Raw genomic sequence first — 21,037 nt, forward strand, 5'->3', positions numbered from 1 at the left:
CATGGACGGAGGAGCCTGGCAGGCTATACATTCCATGGGGTCACAAAAGAGTCAGATATGACTTAGCAACTAACCAACAACAACAAGAAGACTTGTAGAACATTTAGAACAGTGTCTGAAGCATAGTAAGCACTATAGTAAACTAGTATTACTTCTGTTATTTCTCCCTAAGCAGTGAGTATCTGCTGGATTGTCTCAAACTCAAACACTTCAGAAAAAGAATCTTTTTTACAAGCAAACAAAAACAAATAATTAGAACCTATGGGAAAACCCCCAATAAATTTGGAATGGTAGAACTAAATTTTGTGTTGCTTACATTGTTAAACTGCAAATAAAATTTACTCATTGGATCCTAAAAAATGAAAGAAAAAAACACTTCAGCAGGGCCTCCCATAATATCCTAGTGCAAGGGACATAAGGGAACCGTTGATGTAATTCAAGTTGTAAATAAAATCATTACCCTTAGAAGAGATTTTTGGCAGGGTGTTCCAGGTTGTTTGAGGCCCTAAACCTTTCTGACCTCCATGGGTTGATCACTAACACATTCCTACTTTGTGAAAAAGAGAATCCGTCTCCTCCTAAGAATAACTGTCTTCCAAAGAATCATTAGCTGATAAATCTCCAGCTTTTTCAAGGTAGTTTTACTCAAACAATTGGGCCATTCAATTAACCATCAGTTGTGTGATTGAACTGAAAAGTCAGGGCAGCCCATCAGAGTACCTCCACTGATCAAAGAATCTCTCAGTTTAACTTTTTGTTCCTTTGATAATCTGGACATAAAAGCTCTTCAGAAGCCTAATCTTTGTTATTTTCCCCTCTGCCAGCATTTTAGAAATGTCTGTTCATAAACCTGTCCTGAATTTTGGCTCTGACTGAAAGATCTCCAAAACAAAAGCCAATTTCTTTTTTTCCCCATCTTCACTTGATACCAGCCTAAATCAAATACATATATTTAGAAATGGGTTTGAGTCATTCTAAGATTGAGAGGACGATAGAAGTCAAGTTCTCTTTATATCCCTAGAGGGCAAATCTTGGCTTGTTTCATTGCCTTTGGATTCTGAAGCGGTAATGTAGTCACAGCAAAATGATGTCAGACATTGCAGAGAAAAGCTCACAAAAAGCAGCTTACACAACAGGGGGAAAGGAACACTTAATCTTTGTTTAGCATGCAGTCACTGGAAATATTAGCTGCTAGAGGAAATCTAAGTAGAGTGCACAGAGAGACAGTGACCTCTTGCATGTTGATGATGATAAATGGTGCATAAGGGGAGCCCTGGGGATGATAAATGCTGACAATGTTTATAAATAGACTTCTCTCTAGCTGATCATACCTAAAGGGACAAACATCATTCATAATTATGACACCATTAAAATAAGCATTTTTATTTTTTGCTTCCAGATTTTACATTAGCTTTTAAAGAATAATTCCAACATAAGGTACATAACAGATTTCAGCAACACTGAAAATTTTCAGAAGCACCCCTTGACTTTAGGCTTTAAGGGTGAAGCCTCTTCCTCAAGTGCAGCCTTTCTTTATGCCTTTGTGCATGCTCATCGCTAAGTCGTGTCCAACATACCCTTATGTACAGCCATTATTGCCTTCATTCATTTATTTATTCCCCCTGAAAGCTTCCTGCTTTGCTTCCTGGGCCACTTCCTGTTTCAGATGGAACCGTGTTGACTATCCGGCACTCCCTCCACAGTGTGACTTAGGATAGAGCAGCAGCCAACACACATTGAGTGCTGGGCACTGTGCTTACTGCAGTAACTTGTCTGCTTCCAGCACTCAAAACCCTGTGATGTGCATGTTCTGGAGATAAGGAGGTGTCATTGCCCTCAAGCCAAAAACCAGCCTGCATGCTGGAGATGAGCAATTTGCTTGTTTCAAGGAGATAGAGTGACACTATGGCCACTTGCAGGGTGTAAGGAAGATGAATTTAGGAAAGACTATAAGTCTTATGAGGTTTGGGCCTTGGACAAGGTTTTGCAGGGGAGGGTATAAGGAAGCAGGGAATAGGGTATAAGGAAGCTCAGGATTGGATGCTATTGGAAATAGAACAACTTGGTGATTAGGTGTTTTAATAAGCCATCAGTTATAGAGGGGGATGAATTAAGGTTGAAATTGTGATTGGTAAAGAAGCAACTATCACCTATATCAACTAGGATGGGGCTCTTCAGTCATTTCTGTGCTTGGACAATGCTCACGTTTTGTGAGTGTTCACACAGGATTACAGAGAGGTCTTTTCTGGACGTCCATGCATGCTCAGTTGCTTAGTTGTGTCCAACTGCCTGCGACTCTATGGACGGTAGCCCACCAGGCTCCTCCGTCCCAGGCAAGCATACTGGGGTAGGTTGCCATTTCATCCTCCAGAGGATCTTCCCAGCCCAGGGATCGAACCTGCATGTCCTGCACTGGCAGGAGAATTCTTTACCTCTGTACTACCTGGGAAGCCCTGCATCTAGACAGTCAATAGCAATCTTTGGCACATTGGCTTGCAGATGCATCACACTATGATTTCTTTGTTGCAAGATCCTATTGGTCTCTTACTCTTGAAGGTGAAAGTCACTCAATCGTGTCTGACTCTTTGTTGACCCCATGGACTGTACAGTCCATGGAATTCTCCAGGCCAGAATACTGGAGTAGGTAGCTGTTCCGTTCTCCAGGGGATCTTCCCAACTCAGGGATCGAATCAGGTCTCCTGCATTGCAGGTGGATTCTTTACCAGCTGAGCCACATGGGAAACCCAAGAATACTGGAGTGGGTAGCCTATCCCTTCTCCAGCAGATCTCCCCAACCCAGGAATCAAACCAGGGTCTCCTGCATTGCAGGTGGATTCTTTACCAGCTGAGGCTACCAGGGTAGCCCCTCTTACTCTTGAGGCTTGTGTAGTCTTAAGAAGAATAGTAATTGCTAACATATTTTAAGTGGTTACCATGTGATAGGTACTATTCTAAGCCCATAAAAACATATTAACCATGTTATGTATCATAGCAATTGTATGAAATAAATAATATTACCTACTTTTTATGCAAGAAGAAAATTATGGTGAGAGATTAAGTATCTTGTCCAAAGTCATACAGTCAGAAAGTTGTTGGGCTGGAACCTAATTCCAGGCAGTCTGACTCCAGAATCCATGATCTAAACCATTTTGTTGTGCTGCAACTGAAAGCCAATCTTTATATTGCTGCATTATCTAAGGATTCATACCAAAAAATTTAATATTGAAGAAAAGAATTGGAAGAGCTTATTTAAAACGTGTTGATGAATATGGAAAAATTATCCATAAGAGTCCAAATCCACCTTGCAATGCAAGAGACACCAGTTCAATCCCTGGTCCAGGAAGATCCCACATGCTTCAGAGCAACTAAACCTGTGCTCCACAACTACTGAGCCTGTGCCTAGAGCCTGCGAGCTGCATCTACTGAAGCCGGCATGCCTTAGAGTCTGTGCTCTGCAACAAGAGAAGCTACTGCCATGGGAAGCCTGATCGCAGTAACAAAGAGTAAGCCCTGCTCAGTGCAACTAAGGAAAGCCCACGTGCAGCAATGAAGATTCAGCACAGCCAAAAAAAAAAAAAATAAATGTATCTTTTTTAAAAAGAACTCAAATGCAAAAACAGGCAAAACTTCTCAAATATCTAAGCATTTTAATGACACATCATTTATGTATACCATAATATGACTCTACGTACTTACAGATGCAGTATATATACATATATATGTGTGTGTGTGCGTGTGTGTGTGCATAGTTGTTATAGTATAGCAACTACAAGAAAAAAAATCACTATTTCTGCATTCTTGTGCATTTTTTTGTCTGAGAATAACACCATCACATGTACATGGCATTGATGCTCTCAATTTTAATTTCACAGATGAAAGAACTCGGTGTCATCTTCTACAACTGCAGCTGCCTGGTCCTAGATTTACAAAGGATATTCGCTTTATATAGTTCATTAAAATTCAAGAGCAGAGTACCTCAGACCTGGTCCAAGAGACTTTATGGAGTCTATGACAATGAAAAGAAATTGCAGCTTCAGTTGAACGAAACCAAATCTCAAGCATTTGTGTCGGTGAGTTTTGCTCTTTTTTTCTCCTCCTCCTCCCCTCCTTCCTCCAAAAGCCCTTTATTAAGTTGTAATGTTTGAGTGCAATCTTATGTTGGGCAAAAATGAATACGACCAGTCTATCCTGACATATCCCTGGAAGAGTTAAAATATATCCATTCTTATACTCAAGCACATTCTGTCCCTAGTTACAATAACAATACCTGTTAATAATCATTCCTAGTTTCAGATACTTTGTGTTATCTGGTTGGATCCCCACCATCACCCGTTAGGTAGACCCAAGATTATGACTGTGTTTCAAATGAAGATAGTGAAGTTTATCGACTAGCACAAAGACCATCAGATGGCAGGTGCCAAGAGAAACACAAGCACCCAGGTCTTCTGACACCAGATGCTAATTTCAGTGCCTTTCACCAATGATTTTCAGACTCGATTTTAGCAATATAACCCTCTGAGGAAACCCTGCTGTGTAAAACAGACAAAAACAGAGCTACTGTATTTGATTGGGGATAGAGGGCAAGAGGCCCTTCCAAAAGGTCAGGGCACAGTTTCCAGGCCTCTGACTATACTTGAAAGCCACCACCTGGATGCCCACACACCATAGCTATCCCAAACAGTATTGCTGAGAGTGGGCAATGTAAATATCTGAGCCTGCAGTCCTGGTCTTCAAACTTTAAAGCATCTAAGAACCAAACAGGGAACCTGATTGAAATGCAAACTTAAGGGACTTTCCTGGTGGCATAGAGGAACACAGGTTCAGTCTCTTGTCTGGGAAGATTCCACATGTCACGGAGCAACTAAGCCTGTGCTCCAGAGCCTGGGAGCCACAACTACTGAAGCCCGAATGCCCTAGTACCTGTGCTTCGCAATAAGAGAGGCCACTGCAATGAGAATCCTGCACACTGCAAGGAAGAGTACCTCTGCTCTCTGCAACTAGAGAAAGCCTGAGCAGCAGTGAAGACCCAGCACAACCAAAAACTAAAAATAAATAAATAAGTTCTATTATTGTTATTCAGCTGCTGTTGTGTCTGTCTCTTTGTGACTCCACGGACTGCAGCACACTAGGCCCTTCTGTCCTTTACCATCTCCTGGAGTTTGTTCACATTCGTGTCCATTGAGTTGGTGATGCTATCTAACCATCTCATACTCTGTCGCCCCCTTCTCCTTTTGCCTTCAGTTTTTCCCAGTATCAGGGTCTTTTCCAATGAGTTGGCTCTTCTCATCCAGTAGCCAAAGCATTGGAGCTTCAGATTCAGCATCAGTCCTTCCAATGAATATTCAAGGTTGATTTCCTTTAGGACTGACTGGTTTGACCTCCCTGCAGTCCAAGGGACTTTCAAGAGTCTTCTCTAGCATCACAATTCGAAAGCATCAATTCTTTGACTCTTTAAGGTCCAACTCTCATATCCATACATGACTATTGGAAAAAAACATAGCTTTGACTATATGGACCTCTGTTGGCAAAGTGCTGACTCTGCATTTAATATGCTGTCTAAATTTGTCATAGCTTTTCTTCCAAGGAGCAAGCATCTTTTAATTTCATGGCTGCAGTCACCATCCACAGTGATTTTGGAGCCCAAGAAAAGAAAATCCATCACTGTTTCCATTTTTTCCCCCTTCTATTTGCCATGAAGTGATGGGACTAGATGCCATGATCTTAGTTTTGGGTTGTTTTTTTTTTTTATAAGTAAGTAAAAAGTACAAACTTATAGTTCCCCCACCCTCACCAGGATCTGATCCACTGGACCTGGGTGAAACCTTAGAATTTTGATTTGAATCAGGCTTCTGAATTGATCCTGTTGCTCAGGTAAACTTCTCGGTACCATTCTCCCAAATTAATATGGCCGTTTCTCCACTGTCTTACAAGTTGCCAACAACTTTTATGTCACTGAAAAGGTTTTCATAGAAGAGGAAATAGTAGCTCTTTTGCCCATTAAAATGAAAGCACTTTCTGAAAATTTAGAAGTGTTGCGATAGAGAGAAAATTGAAGTTGCTTGTCTTAAATAAATTCATGTAAGTGTGAATAACATAAAATGACAGACTATGGAAGATTTCCATTAAGTAGAACTAAAAAGCTCCCTTTTTTGGTATGCGTACAGGTCAAACAATGCAGCAGCATATAGCATATCATCTAAGGCATTTTAGTAATAAATTTATTGCATATATTCAAGTTTGTTTCCTCGTTAGACAACCCTGTAAAACAAGAAAATCAGATATTATTCTCAATTTGTAGATTAGTTGCAATAGGAAATTTTCCAAGGAACCCTTAATCCAGATTAATGGCAACATTAATGGTAACATGACACCCCAAGGGTGCAGCAGAACAGCTGGAAGCAGCAAGAAACAGGTGAGTTATAAAAGTATTTCAGATAATTGCTGGATTTTGAATTTACAGTTTGAATCTTAGAGATGAATGAATATGGTTGTTGCATAAATTTAAATTCTGACCCTTAAAAAATTGGGGGAGTCCTCCTTTGTTTATCCCAAAGTTAACACATCTACTTCAGAGAGAGGGCCCAGGCCTTTAGTAAAATCTATGAAAATGCAGGGGCTTTGTTATATTCCTCGTGCTAAGTCACTTCAGCCCTGTCTGACTCTTTGTGATGCTATGAACTGTGTAGCCCACCAGGCTTCTCTGTACATGGAATTCTCCAGGCAGAATACTGGACTGGGTTGCCATACCCTTCTCCAGGGATCTTCCCAACCCAGGGATTGAACCCTCTTCTCCTGCAACTCCTGCATTGCAGGCGGATTCTTTACCTCTGAGCCACTGAGGAAGCCCAGTGCTACAAAATAGGTTGAGCTTTTTTAACAATTCTTTCCTTAAGCTATGATCTTTTAAACCATGCGGCACCTTTGTTTTCTATTTTTATTTATTTAATTATTTTAAATTATTGTTATTTTATTTTCCATTTCTTATTAATATCTCAAGCCTACCTTTGAATTTCAGTTCAGTAGATATTAATTCAACACCATTTTTTACAGAGGAATCAAATCTTACAGACATAAGATCAATAAAAGTCAGAAAACCCCTAATATTGGAATTGGTATCATTTGCCCAGAGATCCTTGGTCTCACCTCTGTTACAACATTAATCACATTTTTGTAGCTATTTGTTTATTGATTATCTCTCCCACTATTTTGGGCTTCCATGGTAACTCAGATGGTAAAGAATCTGTCTGCAATGTGGGAGACCTGGGTTCAATCCCTAAGCTGGGAACTGGGTTGGGATTCCTGAGTTGTCCCTGGAGAAGGGAACAGCTACCCACTCCAGTATTTTGGCCTAGAGATTTCCATGGACTGTATAGTCCATGGGGTCGAAAAGAGTCAGACGTGACTGAGCAACTTTCACTTTCCCACTTTTTTATAAGGCTTCAAAGGTCATATCATACATTGTACTCTCTTCATCGTTGTTGCTTCCAGTACTTCCCTCGGGCCTCCCTAAAGCAGCAGTAAATTTTGGATTGGTTCTATTAGTAGTAATATCAATAAAAAGTTCCAGGATACATACAGTTTTCTGAGTATATGTGCCAAACAAATGTCAGGGCAAATTTATTTAAGTTCAAAATATTTGTTATAAATTATCTTAAAATAGTATATTATATTTTTATAGGCTTACAGTCCCAACACTAAATTAACACACAAAATATATATTTGAGAGCCTTAAGAATTATCATTCCCAAAATTAGATTTTAGGTGATTAATAACTTAGCACGCTGCTGCTAAGTTGCTTCAGTCGTGTCCGACTCTGGGCGACCCCATAGCCAGCAGCCCACCAGGCTCCCCCGTCCCTGGGATTCTCCAAGCAAGAACACTGGAGTGGGTTGCCATTTCCTTCTCCAATGCATGAAAGTGAAAAGTGAAAGTGAAGTCGCTCAGTCGTGTCCAACTCTTAGCGACCCCATGGACTGCAGCCTACCAGGCTCCTCCGTCCATGGGATTCTCCAGGCAAGAGTACTGGAGTGATAACTTAGCATGGTTATATATAAATTGAAATAGTGATGTAGATATAAATTATTTCTAATTTTCTCATAGGACAGAAAGAGGTATTGGTTAGATTTAAGTATGTGATCTCTAATAACTTGGGGCTGAATCATTCTAATTTTCTTACATTCCCTATTAAAATCAGAAGATAGGAACAACAGACTGAGGTTTTTTGTCCTATTTTATAACAACAGACTGAGGGTTTTTGTCCTATTTTGTAACAACAGACTGAGGTTTTTTGTCCTATTTTGTAGAATGCTTTTTAGAGTTCTTAAGATAATGCATTTGATTTCCAAGATTAAGACTAGTTAGTTCAAGGTCTGTTTTTATTGATCTGGGTGCTAGAAAGATTTAATTTCTTCTTGTTTATTGCTTAGTTCATTCATCCACCATTCGTGTATACTGTAGTTATTTAGTCAGTGAGGGCAGACGTTGAATAGAACTTGGTGCTGCTCTGAAAAATATAATTAAATTTCCCTTTAGAATCTCGGCTATATATTTTAACTACACTTCAATAGATTTATTGAGATATAATTTATTATCATAAAATTCATCATTTTAAAATGTAAAAATCAGTGGGGTTCAGTATAGTCACAGAGCTTTACTATCATCTGTATACTTTCTAATTTTAAAATATTTTTATCACCACAAAGGAAAAAGCCATACCTGTTAGTAGTTGCTCTCCATTTCCCCTTCTCTCAGGCTCTGCTGCTGCTGCTAAGTCGCTTCAGTCGTGTCCGATTCTGTGCGACCCCATAGACGGCAGCCCACCAGGCTCCCCCGTCCCTGGGATTCTCCAGGCAAGAACACTGGAGTGGGTTGCCATTTCCTTCTCCAATGCATGAAACTAAAAAGTGAAAGTGAAGTCGCTCAGTCGTGTACGACTCTTTGCAACCCCATGGACTGCAGCCTTCCAGGCTCCTCCATCCATGGGATTTTCTAGGCAAGAGTACTGGAGTGGGGTGCCATTGCCTTCTCTCAGGCTCTAGAAAGCACTAATCTACTTTCTATCTCTAAGGATTTACCTGTTTCTAGATACTTCATATAAATAAAGTAATATGATACAATATGTAGTCTTTTGTAACTGATTTCTTTCACTTAGTATTAATGGTTTCAAAATTCATGACTCAGTTCTTTTTCCTTTTATGGCCAAATAATATTCCATTGTATGGATATATCATGTTTTGCTGTCTGTCCATCAGTTGATGGACATTTAGATGTTTTTACCCTTTGACTATTGTGAATAGTGTTCCTATGAACCTTCATGTACAAATTTTTATTTGAATACCTGTTCTCAGCTATTTTGAGTTTTACTTAGGAGTGGAATTGCTGGGTACTGTTGTAACTGTATCTTAAACATTTTGAAGCGTTGATAAACTTTTTTTTTTTTTAAACTTTACAATATTGTATTAGTTTTGCCAAACATCAAAATGAATCCGCCACAGGTATACCCGTGCTCCCCATCCTGAACCCTCCTCCCTCCTCCCTCCCCATACCCTCCCTCTGGGCCGTCCCAGTGCACCAGCCCCAAGCATCCAGAATCGTTCATCGAACCTGGACTGGCGACTCATCTCATACATGATATTACACATGTTTCAATGCCATTCTCCCAAATCTCCCCACCCTCTCCCTCTCCCACAGAGTCCACAAGACTGATCTATACATCAGTGTCTCTTTTGCTGTCTCGTACACAGGGTTATTGTTACCATCTTTCTAAATTCCATATATATGCGTTAGTATACTGTATTGGTGTTTTTCTTTCTGGCTTACTTCACTCTGTATAATAGGTTCCAGTTTCATCCACCTCATTAGAACTGATTCAAATGTATTCTTTTTAATGGCTGAGTAATACTCCATTGTGTATCTGTAACACAGCTTTCTTATCCATTCATCTGCTGATGGGCATCTAGGTTGCTTCCATGTCCTGGCTATTATAAACAGTGCTGCGATGAACATTGGGGTACACATGTCTCTTTCCCTTCTGGTTTCCTCAGTGTGTATGCCCAGCAGTGGGATTGCTGGATCATAAGGCAGTTCTATTTCCAGTTTTTTAGGGAATCTCCACACTGTTCTCCATAGTGGCTGTACTAGTTTGCATTCCCACCAACAGTGTAAGAGGGTTCCCTTTTCTCCACACCCTCTCCAGCATTTATTGCTTGTAGACTTTTGGATCGCAGCCATTCTGACTGGCGTGAAATGGTACCTCATAGTGGTTTTGATTTGCATTTTTCTGATAATGAGTGATGTTGAGCATCTTTTCATGTGTTTGTTAGCCATCTGTGTGTCTTCTTTGGAGAAATGTCTATTTAGTTCTTTGGCCCATTTTTTGATTGGGTCATTTATTTTTCTGGAGTTGAGCTGTAGGAGTTGCTTGTATATTTTTGAGATTAGTTGTTTGTCAGTTGCTTCATTTGCTACAGGCCAGTATCACTGATAAACATAGATGCAAAAATCCTTAACAAAATTCTAGCAACAGAATTCTAGCAATCAGAATTCAACAACACATTAAAAGGATCATACACCATGACCAAGTGGGCTTTATCCCAGGGATGCAAGGATTCTTCAATATCTGCAAATCAATCAATGTAATACACCACATTAACAAATTGAAAAATAAAAACCATATGATTATCTCAATAGATGCAGAGAAAGCCTTTGACAAAATTCAACATCCATTTATGATAAAAACTCTCCAGAAAGCAGGAATAGAAGGAACATACCTCAACATAATAAAAGCTATATATGACAAACCCACAGCAAACATTATCCTCAATGGTGAAAAATTGAAAGCATTTCCTCTAAAGTCAGGAACAAGACAAGGGTGCCCACTTTCACCATTACTATTCAACATAGTTTTTGAAGTTTTAGCCACAGCAATCAGAGCAGAAAAAGAAATAAAAGGAATCCAAATTGGAAAAGAAGAAGTAAAACTCTCACTATTTGCAGATGACATGATCCTCTACATAGAAAACCCTAAAGACTCCACCAGAAAATTACTAGAACTAATCAATGATTATAGTAAAGTTGCAGGATATAAAATCAATACACAGAAATCCCTTGCATTCCTATACACTAATAATGAGACAACAGAAAGAGAAATTAAGGAAACAATTCCATTCACCATTGCAACAGAAAGAATAAAATACTTAGGAATGTATCTACCTAAAGAAACTAAAGACCTATATATTGAAAACTATAAAACACTGGTGAAAGAAATCAAAGAGGACGCTAATAGTTGGAGAAATATACCATGTTCATGGATTGGAAGAATCAATATAGTGAAAATGAGTATACTACCCAAAGCAATTTATAGATTCAATGCAATCCCTATCAAGCTACCAACGGTATTCTTCACAGAGCTAGAACAAATAATTTCACAATCTGTATGGAAATACAAAAAACCTCGAATAGCCAAAGCTATCTTGAGAAAGAAGAATGGAACTGGAGGAATCAACCTACCTGACTTCAGGCTCTATTACAAAGCCACAGTTATCAAGACAGTATGGTACTGGCACAAAGACAGAATATTGATCAATGGAACAAAATAGAAAGCCCAGAGATAAATCCACGCACATATGGACACCTTATCTTTGACAAAGGAGGCAAGAATATACAATGGATTAAAGACAATCTCTTTAACAAGTGGTGCTGGGAAAACTGGTCAACCACTTGTAAAAGAATGAAACTAGAACACTTTCTAACACCATACACAAAAATAAACTCAAAATGGATTAAAGATCTCAACGTAAGACCAGAAACTATAAAACTCCTAGAGGAGAACATAGGCAAAACACTCTCCGACATACATCACAGCAGGATCCTCTATGACCCACCTCCCAGAATATTGGAAATAAAAGCAAAAATAAACATATGGGACCTAATTAAACTTAAAAGTTCTGCACAACAAAGAAAACTATTAGCAAGGTGAAAAGGCAGCCCTCAGAATGGGAGAAAATAATAGCAAATGAGAAACTTTTTTAAATTGGCTGTGCCATTTTTCAATTCCACCAGAAATGAATGAGGATTTCAATTTCTGCACATCTTAGTCAATACTTGCTATTTTCCACTTTATTTTAGACCTCTTAGTGTTTGTGAAATTTGTCTTATGGTTTTGATTTGCATATTTTAATGCACTTACTGGTCATTTGTATATCTTTTTAGAGAAATGTCTATCAAAGCCTCTGCCCATTTTTCAGTTAGATTGCTTGGGGTTTTGTTATTGAGTTGTAAGAGTTATTTATACATTCTAATACAAGGATGTATATGATTTGCAAGTATTTTCTCCCATCCTGTAGATTGTCTTTTCATGTTTAATTACATTTTGGCATATATATTCTGGGAATGGAATATGGATTTTTTTAAAGCAGGAATCTGATATGAAATAAAACCCTACTAAAGCAAGAATTTAATGAATATGCAAAACAAGGTGCATATAAATATAAGGTGTTTATTGATGTAAGAAGGAAATAGAGATTGCCTATAATCAAGGTGCCTCAAGAGCACTTGATTGGTAACAGATCATTGAGAGCTGAAACAAAGAAAAAGATCTGTATTTTCCTTCTCTTTGTATTTTGCTTTGGAATAAAGGAGTACAAAGTGCAATGGTCAGAAAATTAATCCAGGAATGATAAGAAAACAACAGTCTTCTCTCTAATTAAACAAGCAGAACTAGTTAATTTCCTCTGCCAGATCAGAGAACACACAAGTTTTACCATGACCCCAGGGGCAGAAGTACTAATACAAATAGTCATGTGTTTCCTTAATAAACACAGCACCTGCTCTACTCTAGGCATTGGGTTAGGAAATGAGAATGTAGGAAACAAGACAAGTACAAGTAAGGGTCTATTCACACATAGTTGGAAATACCTAGAGTAAAGCAACTCCAACTAGGAGTAGAGGTTGGGGAGTCACACAAGACTCCAACACTTAGTAATCTAAGAAGCACTCCCACATTCCACAAATGTTTATTGAGCGTGTCATACATGCTAAGCATGGCATGGCACAAGGCTCCAGAGACATAAAACCAAGCAGCTCACAAGCTAGCAGAGAATCACACAGACGAATGAAGAAGTACAAAGTAGCATGTGCCGGAATGAAACTGCACAAAGCAGGAATCTTAAATTGATCACTGATGTATGCCAAGTACCTAGACTAGAGCTGGTTGCATGGCTGGTATCAGTACTTAGTAATATTTGATGAATGAGTGAAATCAGGTGCAGAAGAGGAACAGATCCAGACCAGGAGTAGGCCATTCTCTTATTTAAGCCCCAAAGGCAAATCATAATGAAAGATTTGTTACTGTTCTCACCCCACTGGAAACAGAGGCTCAGGAAGTGTAAGGGACATGCCCAGCCTGCTACAGGTTATAAATGCTGGAAGCCAGCGCATCACCAGCATGTAAATGCTGCATCACCAAAGCACAGTACCCAAACTTATTAGACGATAGCCAATGAAAGAGACCAGTGACTCTGTGTCTAAATTTGTTCCTCCCTGAAACAAACATCCAGTTTTGGGAACATGCAAGGAAGTTCAGGAAATTCCTAACTGAAGCAAAAATATGGGCATTTGGACACATTTCAGAGTTGACCTGGGCTCCTGTCTAGAGCTAAGATCCTTAGCTTCTTCATGGTAAGCTTTACCTCTTGGGTAAAGCAGACCCAACAGGCTGAGGGAATTAATTCATTTGAATATTCATTTATTAATAGAAATAGAAAAATGAGTAAAACACAGTTCCCAAAATCAAGATAGTAGCCATCTAGGCAAGGAGATGAGACAGGTGCAAGTGATTTTAAGTTTCAATATTCTAAGTAATATAACAAATAAATCACATCATAGGAAGACAGAAAAAGGAGCAGTAGCTTCTGGGTGACAATATAAAAATGTTTCAGGACTTCCCTGGTGGTCCAGTGGTTAAGAGTCCACCTGCCAATGCAGAGACACAGGTTCGATCCCTGGTCCAGGAAGATCCCACATGCCTCGGGGCGACTAAGCCTGTGTGCCGCAACTACTGAAGCCTGAGAGCCCTAGAGCCTGTGCTCCCCAGCAAGAGAAGCCACCATAAGGAGACGGTCAAGCTCTGAAACTAGAGACTAGCCCTAGCTCGCCGCACCTAGAGAAAGTCTATGCACAGCAGCAAAGAGCCCGCGCAGCCAAAAATAAAGTTTTTTGTGTTTTTTTTTTTTTTTTTAATTTCATGGAGGAGATAGTATTTGAACTTGAACTTAGAGAAAGTATAGGACTCTGATAGATAAAGATAGGGAAACACTTCAGCCAGAGGGACCAGCCAGAGCAAATACACGGAGGCAGACAAGGTGAGAGCAGGGCCATGGACTGACGATTATCTTAGTTTGGGGTGCAGAAGGCATGATAGCATGCAAATGAGGAAGACAGAAACGGGAGAGCCAGGTTACAGAGGCCGTGCATACATCTGCCCCAGTGAGATCAGGCTGAATTCCAAGAAACCAGGGGTCCTGAGAGAGACACACGTTTGTTTGTTTGTCTTGTAAGCATTGTGGAGACAGGGAGATGAGTTCAGAAGATACATAAAAGTGGGTGCCCAGCAAACAGCACCAGTGCCTGGACGAGGGAAACAGCCATCTGGAGTAAGAGGGAAGGACAACACGAGAGACGCTGCAGAAGCCCACACCGTCTGTCTTAGTGACGGATGGGGCGTCTGCATGTGTGCGTGCTGGGGAAAGTGTAGGACTAGCGTTGGATTTTGTTTGTTCTCTAATTTATGTTTTATTGTTTTGTTTTGGGCTTTTTTGTTCTGGTTTTTCTCCTTTAGCGTTTGTCTTTTGTTTTTTTAGTACCTGGAAGTTCATCCTCATTCCTAAAGAAAAGTGATTTAAATCCGAAACTTATTCTGATACTCATTGGCCAGGGCAACATTCTGAGTAAGGGCGCATGGTAGGTGTGGCCCTTCAACATGCTCCTTCCTCAGCCCCATGCTCCTCCTCAGCTGTGCATCCAGTCCAGTAGCATCATCTCCCTCTGTCTAAGCTGGGACTCGCCAGCACAGGGTGGGGAGTTGTTCCCAAGCATGAGGGCCCTTGACCACCATAACTGGCAGAACATTTGGTGAAGGACCCAGTTCTGCCATGCCAGGAATCTTCCAGAAACCATTTATTTGTCCTCTGATACTAAACAGAGCAGCCTGGTGGACTACAGCCCACGGAGTTCCAAAAGAGTCGGACACGAAACACCTAAGCACTCATTGCATTGTTTGTGTTCCGTCGTTTGGTGTCTTGCTTGTCAGAGTAATGCAGGAACTACAGAAATGCTCCATCCAGTCTTGTCCAGCGGGAGGCCAGTAAAAAAACCAAAGTACATCTTTTCCTTTCTACAAGGAAAAAAGTGAAAGTGAAAGTCACTCAGTCACGTCCGACTCCTTGTGACCCCATGGACTATACAGTCCTTAGAATTCTCCTGGCCAGAATACTGGAGTAGGTAGCTGTTCCCTTCTCCAGGGGATCTTCCCAACCCAGAGACCCAACCCAGGTCTCCCACATTGCAGGCAGGTTCTTTACCAGTTGAATCACAAGGGAAACGCAAGAATACTGGAGTGGGTAGTCTACCCCTTCTCCAGCAAATCTTCCCGACCCAGAAATTGAACCGGGGTCTGCTACGTTGCAGGTGGATTCTTTACCAACTGACCTACCAGGGAATCCCTCCTTTCTATAATAACTTTGTCTAAAAAAATCATACTTCTGTAAGATGGAAACCACTTTAAGCAACATAAGAAAAATATCTCAAGTATAATTTGCCTCTTTGTTCATTTTTCTCAAGTCCCTGTCTCTGCTTATGAGCTTGGCATCTTAATAAGTCACTTAGTTTTTCCTCTAGAATTACTGATGATCCTTTCTCCACAATCAGCCCTCCTCTTCCTCACTTGATGAAGAAATAGGAGAAAAGGAAAAACAAAACAAGATTTTTAGACCATATGTCTTGAACATCTTTACGGCCACCTTACCTTTCAAGTGAAATGACTTCTAGCATAAATAGCTTGCTGTATGTGTATATATATATATTCTCTGTGTGTGTGTGTGTGTGTGTGTATACATACTATGCATGGTAATATCTGAGAAAATTAACTGTGTATGATATGAGTGTGTGCCAGAGTCACATAAGTTTAGAACTGGAGAACTTCTATAAAGATAAAACATGTGTGTATTGAAATCCCAAAACCAATTTAAAGGACAGATTTGAGACTCATTCCACCACACTTTGGTTTCTACTTGCTTGAACTTTGATAGGACTGCAAATGTATTTGTCTAATCTCATAAAGAACTGGAAAGTAGACTTGCAAAAATTGGCTAAAAGCAAAGACTCATAAAAAAAAAAAATGTTTTTTAAATAACAACAAAAAAAGAGAAAATCCCGGATGTCAAAAACTAATACTCTAAAAGTTTGTATTTTGTGTCTTCACAGAATTCTCCCAAACTCTTTTGCCCTAAAAACAGAAGCTTTGACATAGACGCCATCTACAGTGTAATAGATGATGCCAAGCAATACGTGTACATCGCAGTCATGGACTACCTGCCTATCTCCAGCACAAGCACCAAAAGGTCAGTGAGTGTGTTCTTAGAACCTGGGCTCCAGGGCCAGGCACGAAACTGAGAACCACAGGAAAAACATCCTGGACACTGGGATGCTCTCAAGTCACAGAAGGTTGCATGTTCACATCTCAGTGTATATTTGCAGCTCACCCAGAATGCATCTCCTCCCTCAGTCCATTTTAAGGACTCAGGGTCTCATCCCATAAATTACTACCTCAGTAATTTACATTATAAGCATGACAGCAACTTTAGATTGAAGATTGGGTTGTGATTTGAAAATTATTTGGAAAAATAAAATAAATTAAAAATTATTAGAAAGACATTTTTTTAAGTTATCAGTTGACATGTGCCTGAAGGGCATACCGAAACTAAGTAGGTCTGCCAAGATTTTCTTTAAAAGAGGCATCACTTTGTTGTACTCATGTTGGTCTTCCTTAAATGCTAAATTTTCATACTGTCTTTTTCACTTACAGGAGAAGCAAACTTAAAATATATATGTTCTCAGTCAATCCATCCATCTGTAAGAGGAACATAGCATTTTAAAATTCAGAGTATTTTTAATATTCATCACTGTGCAAGTGTGGAAATACTTGGAATAAACAGGAGCAGAATTTATGCCCCTAAATCATTGCATGCATAAATGCATCCCTAGGACCCAAGTATTTCCCACTTTTGCTTTCTTGCTGGGAATGCAGAGTTTGGGTGCTTGTAAATGTTTTGAATAATCCAGTTAACCCAGGAAAAATTTCCAAAGTGCACATTTCTAGGAGTACAACCTGACACCTTTTAAATTTGGAAAATTACAATTTCAAATTAACTATTTTGCTGAGGTTAAGTAATTTCATGTGCCCTATATTGCTTGAATATTGCTCATATTGCCAACCTCACATATGCATAATATACAATTTCTTTATGCAAATGACTTTAAAATTGCAAAAGATGTGTTTCTCCCAGAAAGTGATTACCCCTAATGATGGTCAAAAGGATTTTAGGCTGCAAGATACACATTATTAAGACACTTTTGCTTAAAATATTGTGCACCCTTTGAACATTCATGGATTTTTTTCCCCACATACTTTCATTTTTTCAATCCCTCCATTTCATGTTTTGCCCATTTATTGTTTATTTGATTTTAGATTTGTTTTAGACTTCAGCTTCTCTTTGGGAAGAATTTGAAGCAATAGATTTTGCCTGATTTTCCAATTATTCCAAAGGAGAGTAAGGTTAAGTTTATGACTTATTAGGTTGGGATAATAATTTCATAGGATTGACATAACCTTCATTTCATGAAGTTCCTTCGAACAAACAAAATTAAGATCCTTCGTAGCCAAGGGGGAAGGCATAAGCATGGATAATCTAAAATATCTTGGAAATATAATGAGGAAAGAGATTGTGCACCAGCCACAGAGCAATGCAGAGTCAAAGAGGAGGTCTCTCAATGGGAAAGATTTGCATTTTTTTTTTTTCGCAAATGAAGAAGGTAGAGAAGGAAAAAAGTGAAAGTCAAGGATCCCATTCTTTGAGACTCCTTGGACAGAGTTGCTTGAGTTTTCCAGGCAAGCATATTGGAGTGGGTTGCCATTCCCTCTCAAGGGGATCTTCCCTATCCAGGGATCGAAGCTAAGTCTCCTGCATTGCAGGCAGAATCTTTACCATCTGAGCCACCAGGGAAGGCTCCAGGGAGAAGATGAGGCTATTCTCAGGAAGGAATGACTAACCAAATGCAGCTGCAGAGGGCCAAGAAAACAGCTAAGGGAGAAGGAGAAGGATACCTTATCCTCTGAATTAGAGGGAAGGGGATAAGGATGTGTGTGCCATCAGGGTAGAAAGTTGAGGAGAACCATGACCAAGACCCCCAATTTTGTGAATGAAAGAAAGAACAAGTTTCTCTAGGGTGGGGTAACAGAATAATTACAAAAGATACAGGAGGTGGAACTAACCCAATACAAGGATAGAGGTTGACAGATGGTATTGAGAACCCTGAAGGTTGAGATGACTTTTTCCAGTAGTCCTCAGCTTTATGACTATAGCAATACATGAAAGGAATAACTGTACTGATCTAGGATTTAGATTCTGCAAAAAGACAAGGGAAGGGAAAGGAGCAACTATCCTTCAGGTAATCAGAACTGAAACTAGGCTGTCAGGGAAAGGAGACCAGGAGGAGCTGATGCATCAGGAAAAAGTAGAGGGATCTTAGATCTGGGGCCCACACAGGTGAAAAGTGAACATGTTAGTTTCTCAGTCATGTCCGACTCTTTGTGACCCCATGGACTGTAGCCCACCAGGCTTTTCCGTCCATGGGATTTCCCAAGCAAGAATACTGGAGTGGGTTGCCATTTCCTTTTTCCAGGGGATCTTCCTGACCCAGCGATCGAACCCAGGTCTCCTGCATTGCAGGCAGATTCTTTAGCATCTAAGCCACCAGGGAAGCCCACACAGGTGAAAGGGCAGGTACAAATAAGAGAGTGAAAGAACTTGATGGACAGGAGTCTGAGGTCAGATATAAAGAGGAGACCTTTGGAGGTAAAATTATTACTCACAGGCTAAGGTTTTGAATAATATATCATTATTCTAAATAATGAATTGGCCTAGAATTAAGCAAAGATTTGTATGAATAAACAGAAGGTCTACAAATTACAGGATTAAAGAGAGAGCAATTTGAGATTTGTCATTAACATGGGAAAGCTTATTGTTTTTGTTTTTTAACATGAGAACTAAGTTACAGTTCTGAAAGAAGCACTGTGTGTGCTGGGGGAGCAGAGGCTGGCTCCTAAATCAGGTGGACAGGTTGTGGTGGGAAATACACAGCAGGACTTTAGCAGAAACTGTGGCCTAGGAAAGAGTCCAGATTTAGTTGAAGTAAAAAGTTAAGAATTCAGGGAAAAGGCTAAACCTACAGGGGAAACTCTTTGCCTGATGAAGGCTAAACCTACAGGGGAAACTGTTCCAAGGTCCCAGAGTAGTGGAGGGGCTTGGCAAGAAGAGACCAAGACAGTTTGGAAATAAGAGTGTGGGAAGCTTGGATAAGCAGAGCAAGATCTCATTTGGGGAGCACTTTTCAAAGAAGAGAGGTTTAAGAAGCATTTGAAGATGACAGAGTGCTCAAGGATCCTAACTGGAATTCTTATGGAAAGTTGATTCTTCTTACACATTTGAACTGATATCCAAGTAAAGTTGGAGGTGTGTGAGGGTGGCATGCGGTAGTGGTCAGTATGCCTGTGCCCTCAGCCCACACAACCCGAGGCCCTGATAGGAAACCTCATTTTAGGTAGGATCGTACCTGCCTAAAGCACCATTTCTCAATGTTCTAACCCAGGAGACGAGCATTTTATCAACATATCCTCAAGGTTATTTATATTATAGATTAGAGGCTGATTTAATCTATAATATAAATGATCAAGTAATGATTCAGTTAATGTCAGTGCTCTCTGTAGTCTAGTAAATTTCTTTCCCCAAAGTAACTGATTTTCTTTATCTATACGGATATTATTTCTACAGTATTTATATTATAGATTAGAGGCTGATCTAATCTATAATATAAATGATCACATAGTGACCAAGTTAATATCAATGTTCTCTGTAGTCTAATAAATTTCTTTCTCCAAACTAATTTTCTTTTATTTTATCTTTATGGATATTATTTCTACAGGATTTATAAATTAGAGGCTGATTTAATCTGTAATATAAATGATCACATAATGATCAAGTTAATGTCAGTGTTCTCTGCGGTCTAGTAATTTTTTTTTCCCCGAAAACAAAATAATTTTCTTTATTTTATCTGTATGAATATTATTTCTACAGGACTTACTGGCCAGACTTGGACGGGAAAATCAGAGAAGCATTAGTTCTGCGGAGCGTCAAAGTTCGACTCCTTATAAGCTTCTGGAAGGAAACTGACCCCCTCACATTTAACTTTATTTCATCTCTTAAAGCTATTTGCACTGAAATAGCCAACTGCAGTTTGAAAGTTGTAAGTATTGTATTGACTGAGCTATTAAAATCTAATTTTCTTCATGCATCTGTGAAAGCTATAAGCATACACATGTGCTTCCAATCAGAACTAGGACAACAGTCTTTGAGAGTGAAAAATACCTCAAAAAGTAGGTTGAGTAGTTTTTCGAGATAATCATCAGATCAGATCAGATCAGTCGCTCAGTCGTGTCCAACTCTTTGCGACCCCATGAATCGCAGCACACCAGGCCTCCCTGTCCATCACCAACTCCCGGAGTTCACTCAGACTCACGTCCATCGAGTCAGTGATGCCATCCAGCCATCTCATCCTCTGTCGTCCCCTTCTCCTCCTGCCCCCAATCCCTCCCAGCATCAGAGTCTTTTCCAATGAGTCAACTCTTCGCATGAGGTGGCCAAAGTACTGGAGTTTCAGCTTCAGTATCATTCCTTCCAAAGAAATCCCAGGGCTGATCTCCTTC

The 21,037-nt window shown here is 39.8% G+C and overlaps 1 protein-coding gene across 5 annotated transcripts in view; it reads left to right on the top strand.

The window, feature by feature from the left end:
- The window catches only part of PLD5 (phospholipase D family member 5), a 424,183-nt gene that overhangs the window by 390,161 nt on the left and 12,985 nt on the right, over positions 1 to 21,037 (top strand). For all 5 annotated transcript variants that reach the window (XM_070768103.1, XM_070768106.1, XM_070768105.1 and 2 more), the window contains 3 exons: positions 3,873 to 4,070; positions 16,480 to 16,616; positions 20,409 to 20,577. In XM_070768103.1, coding sequence (XP_070624204.1) covers positions 3,873 to 4,070; positions 16,480 to 16,616; positions 20,409 to 20,577 — 504 coding nt within the window. The remainder of the gene's footprint in view (positions 1 to 3,872; positions 4,071 to 16,479; positions 16,617 to 20,408; positions 20,578 to 21,037) is intronic.

Source organism: Bos indicus, chromosome 16 (assembly GCF_029378745.1).
Source record: "Bos indicus isolate NIAB-ARS_2022 breed Sahiwal x Tharparkar chromosome 16, NIAB-ARS_B.indTharparkar_mat_pri_1.0, whole genome shotgun sequence".
In the NCBI taxonomy this organism is placed as follows: domain Eukaryota; kingdom Metazoa; phylum Chordata; class Mammalia; order Artiodactyla; family Bovidae; genus Bos; species Bos indicus.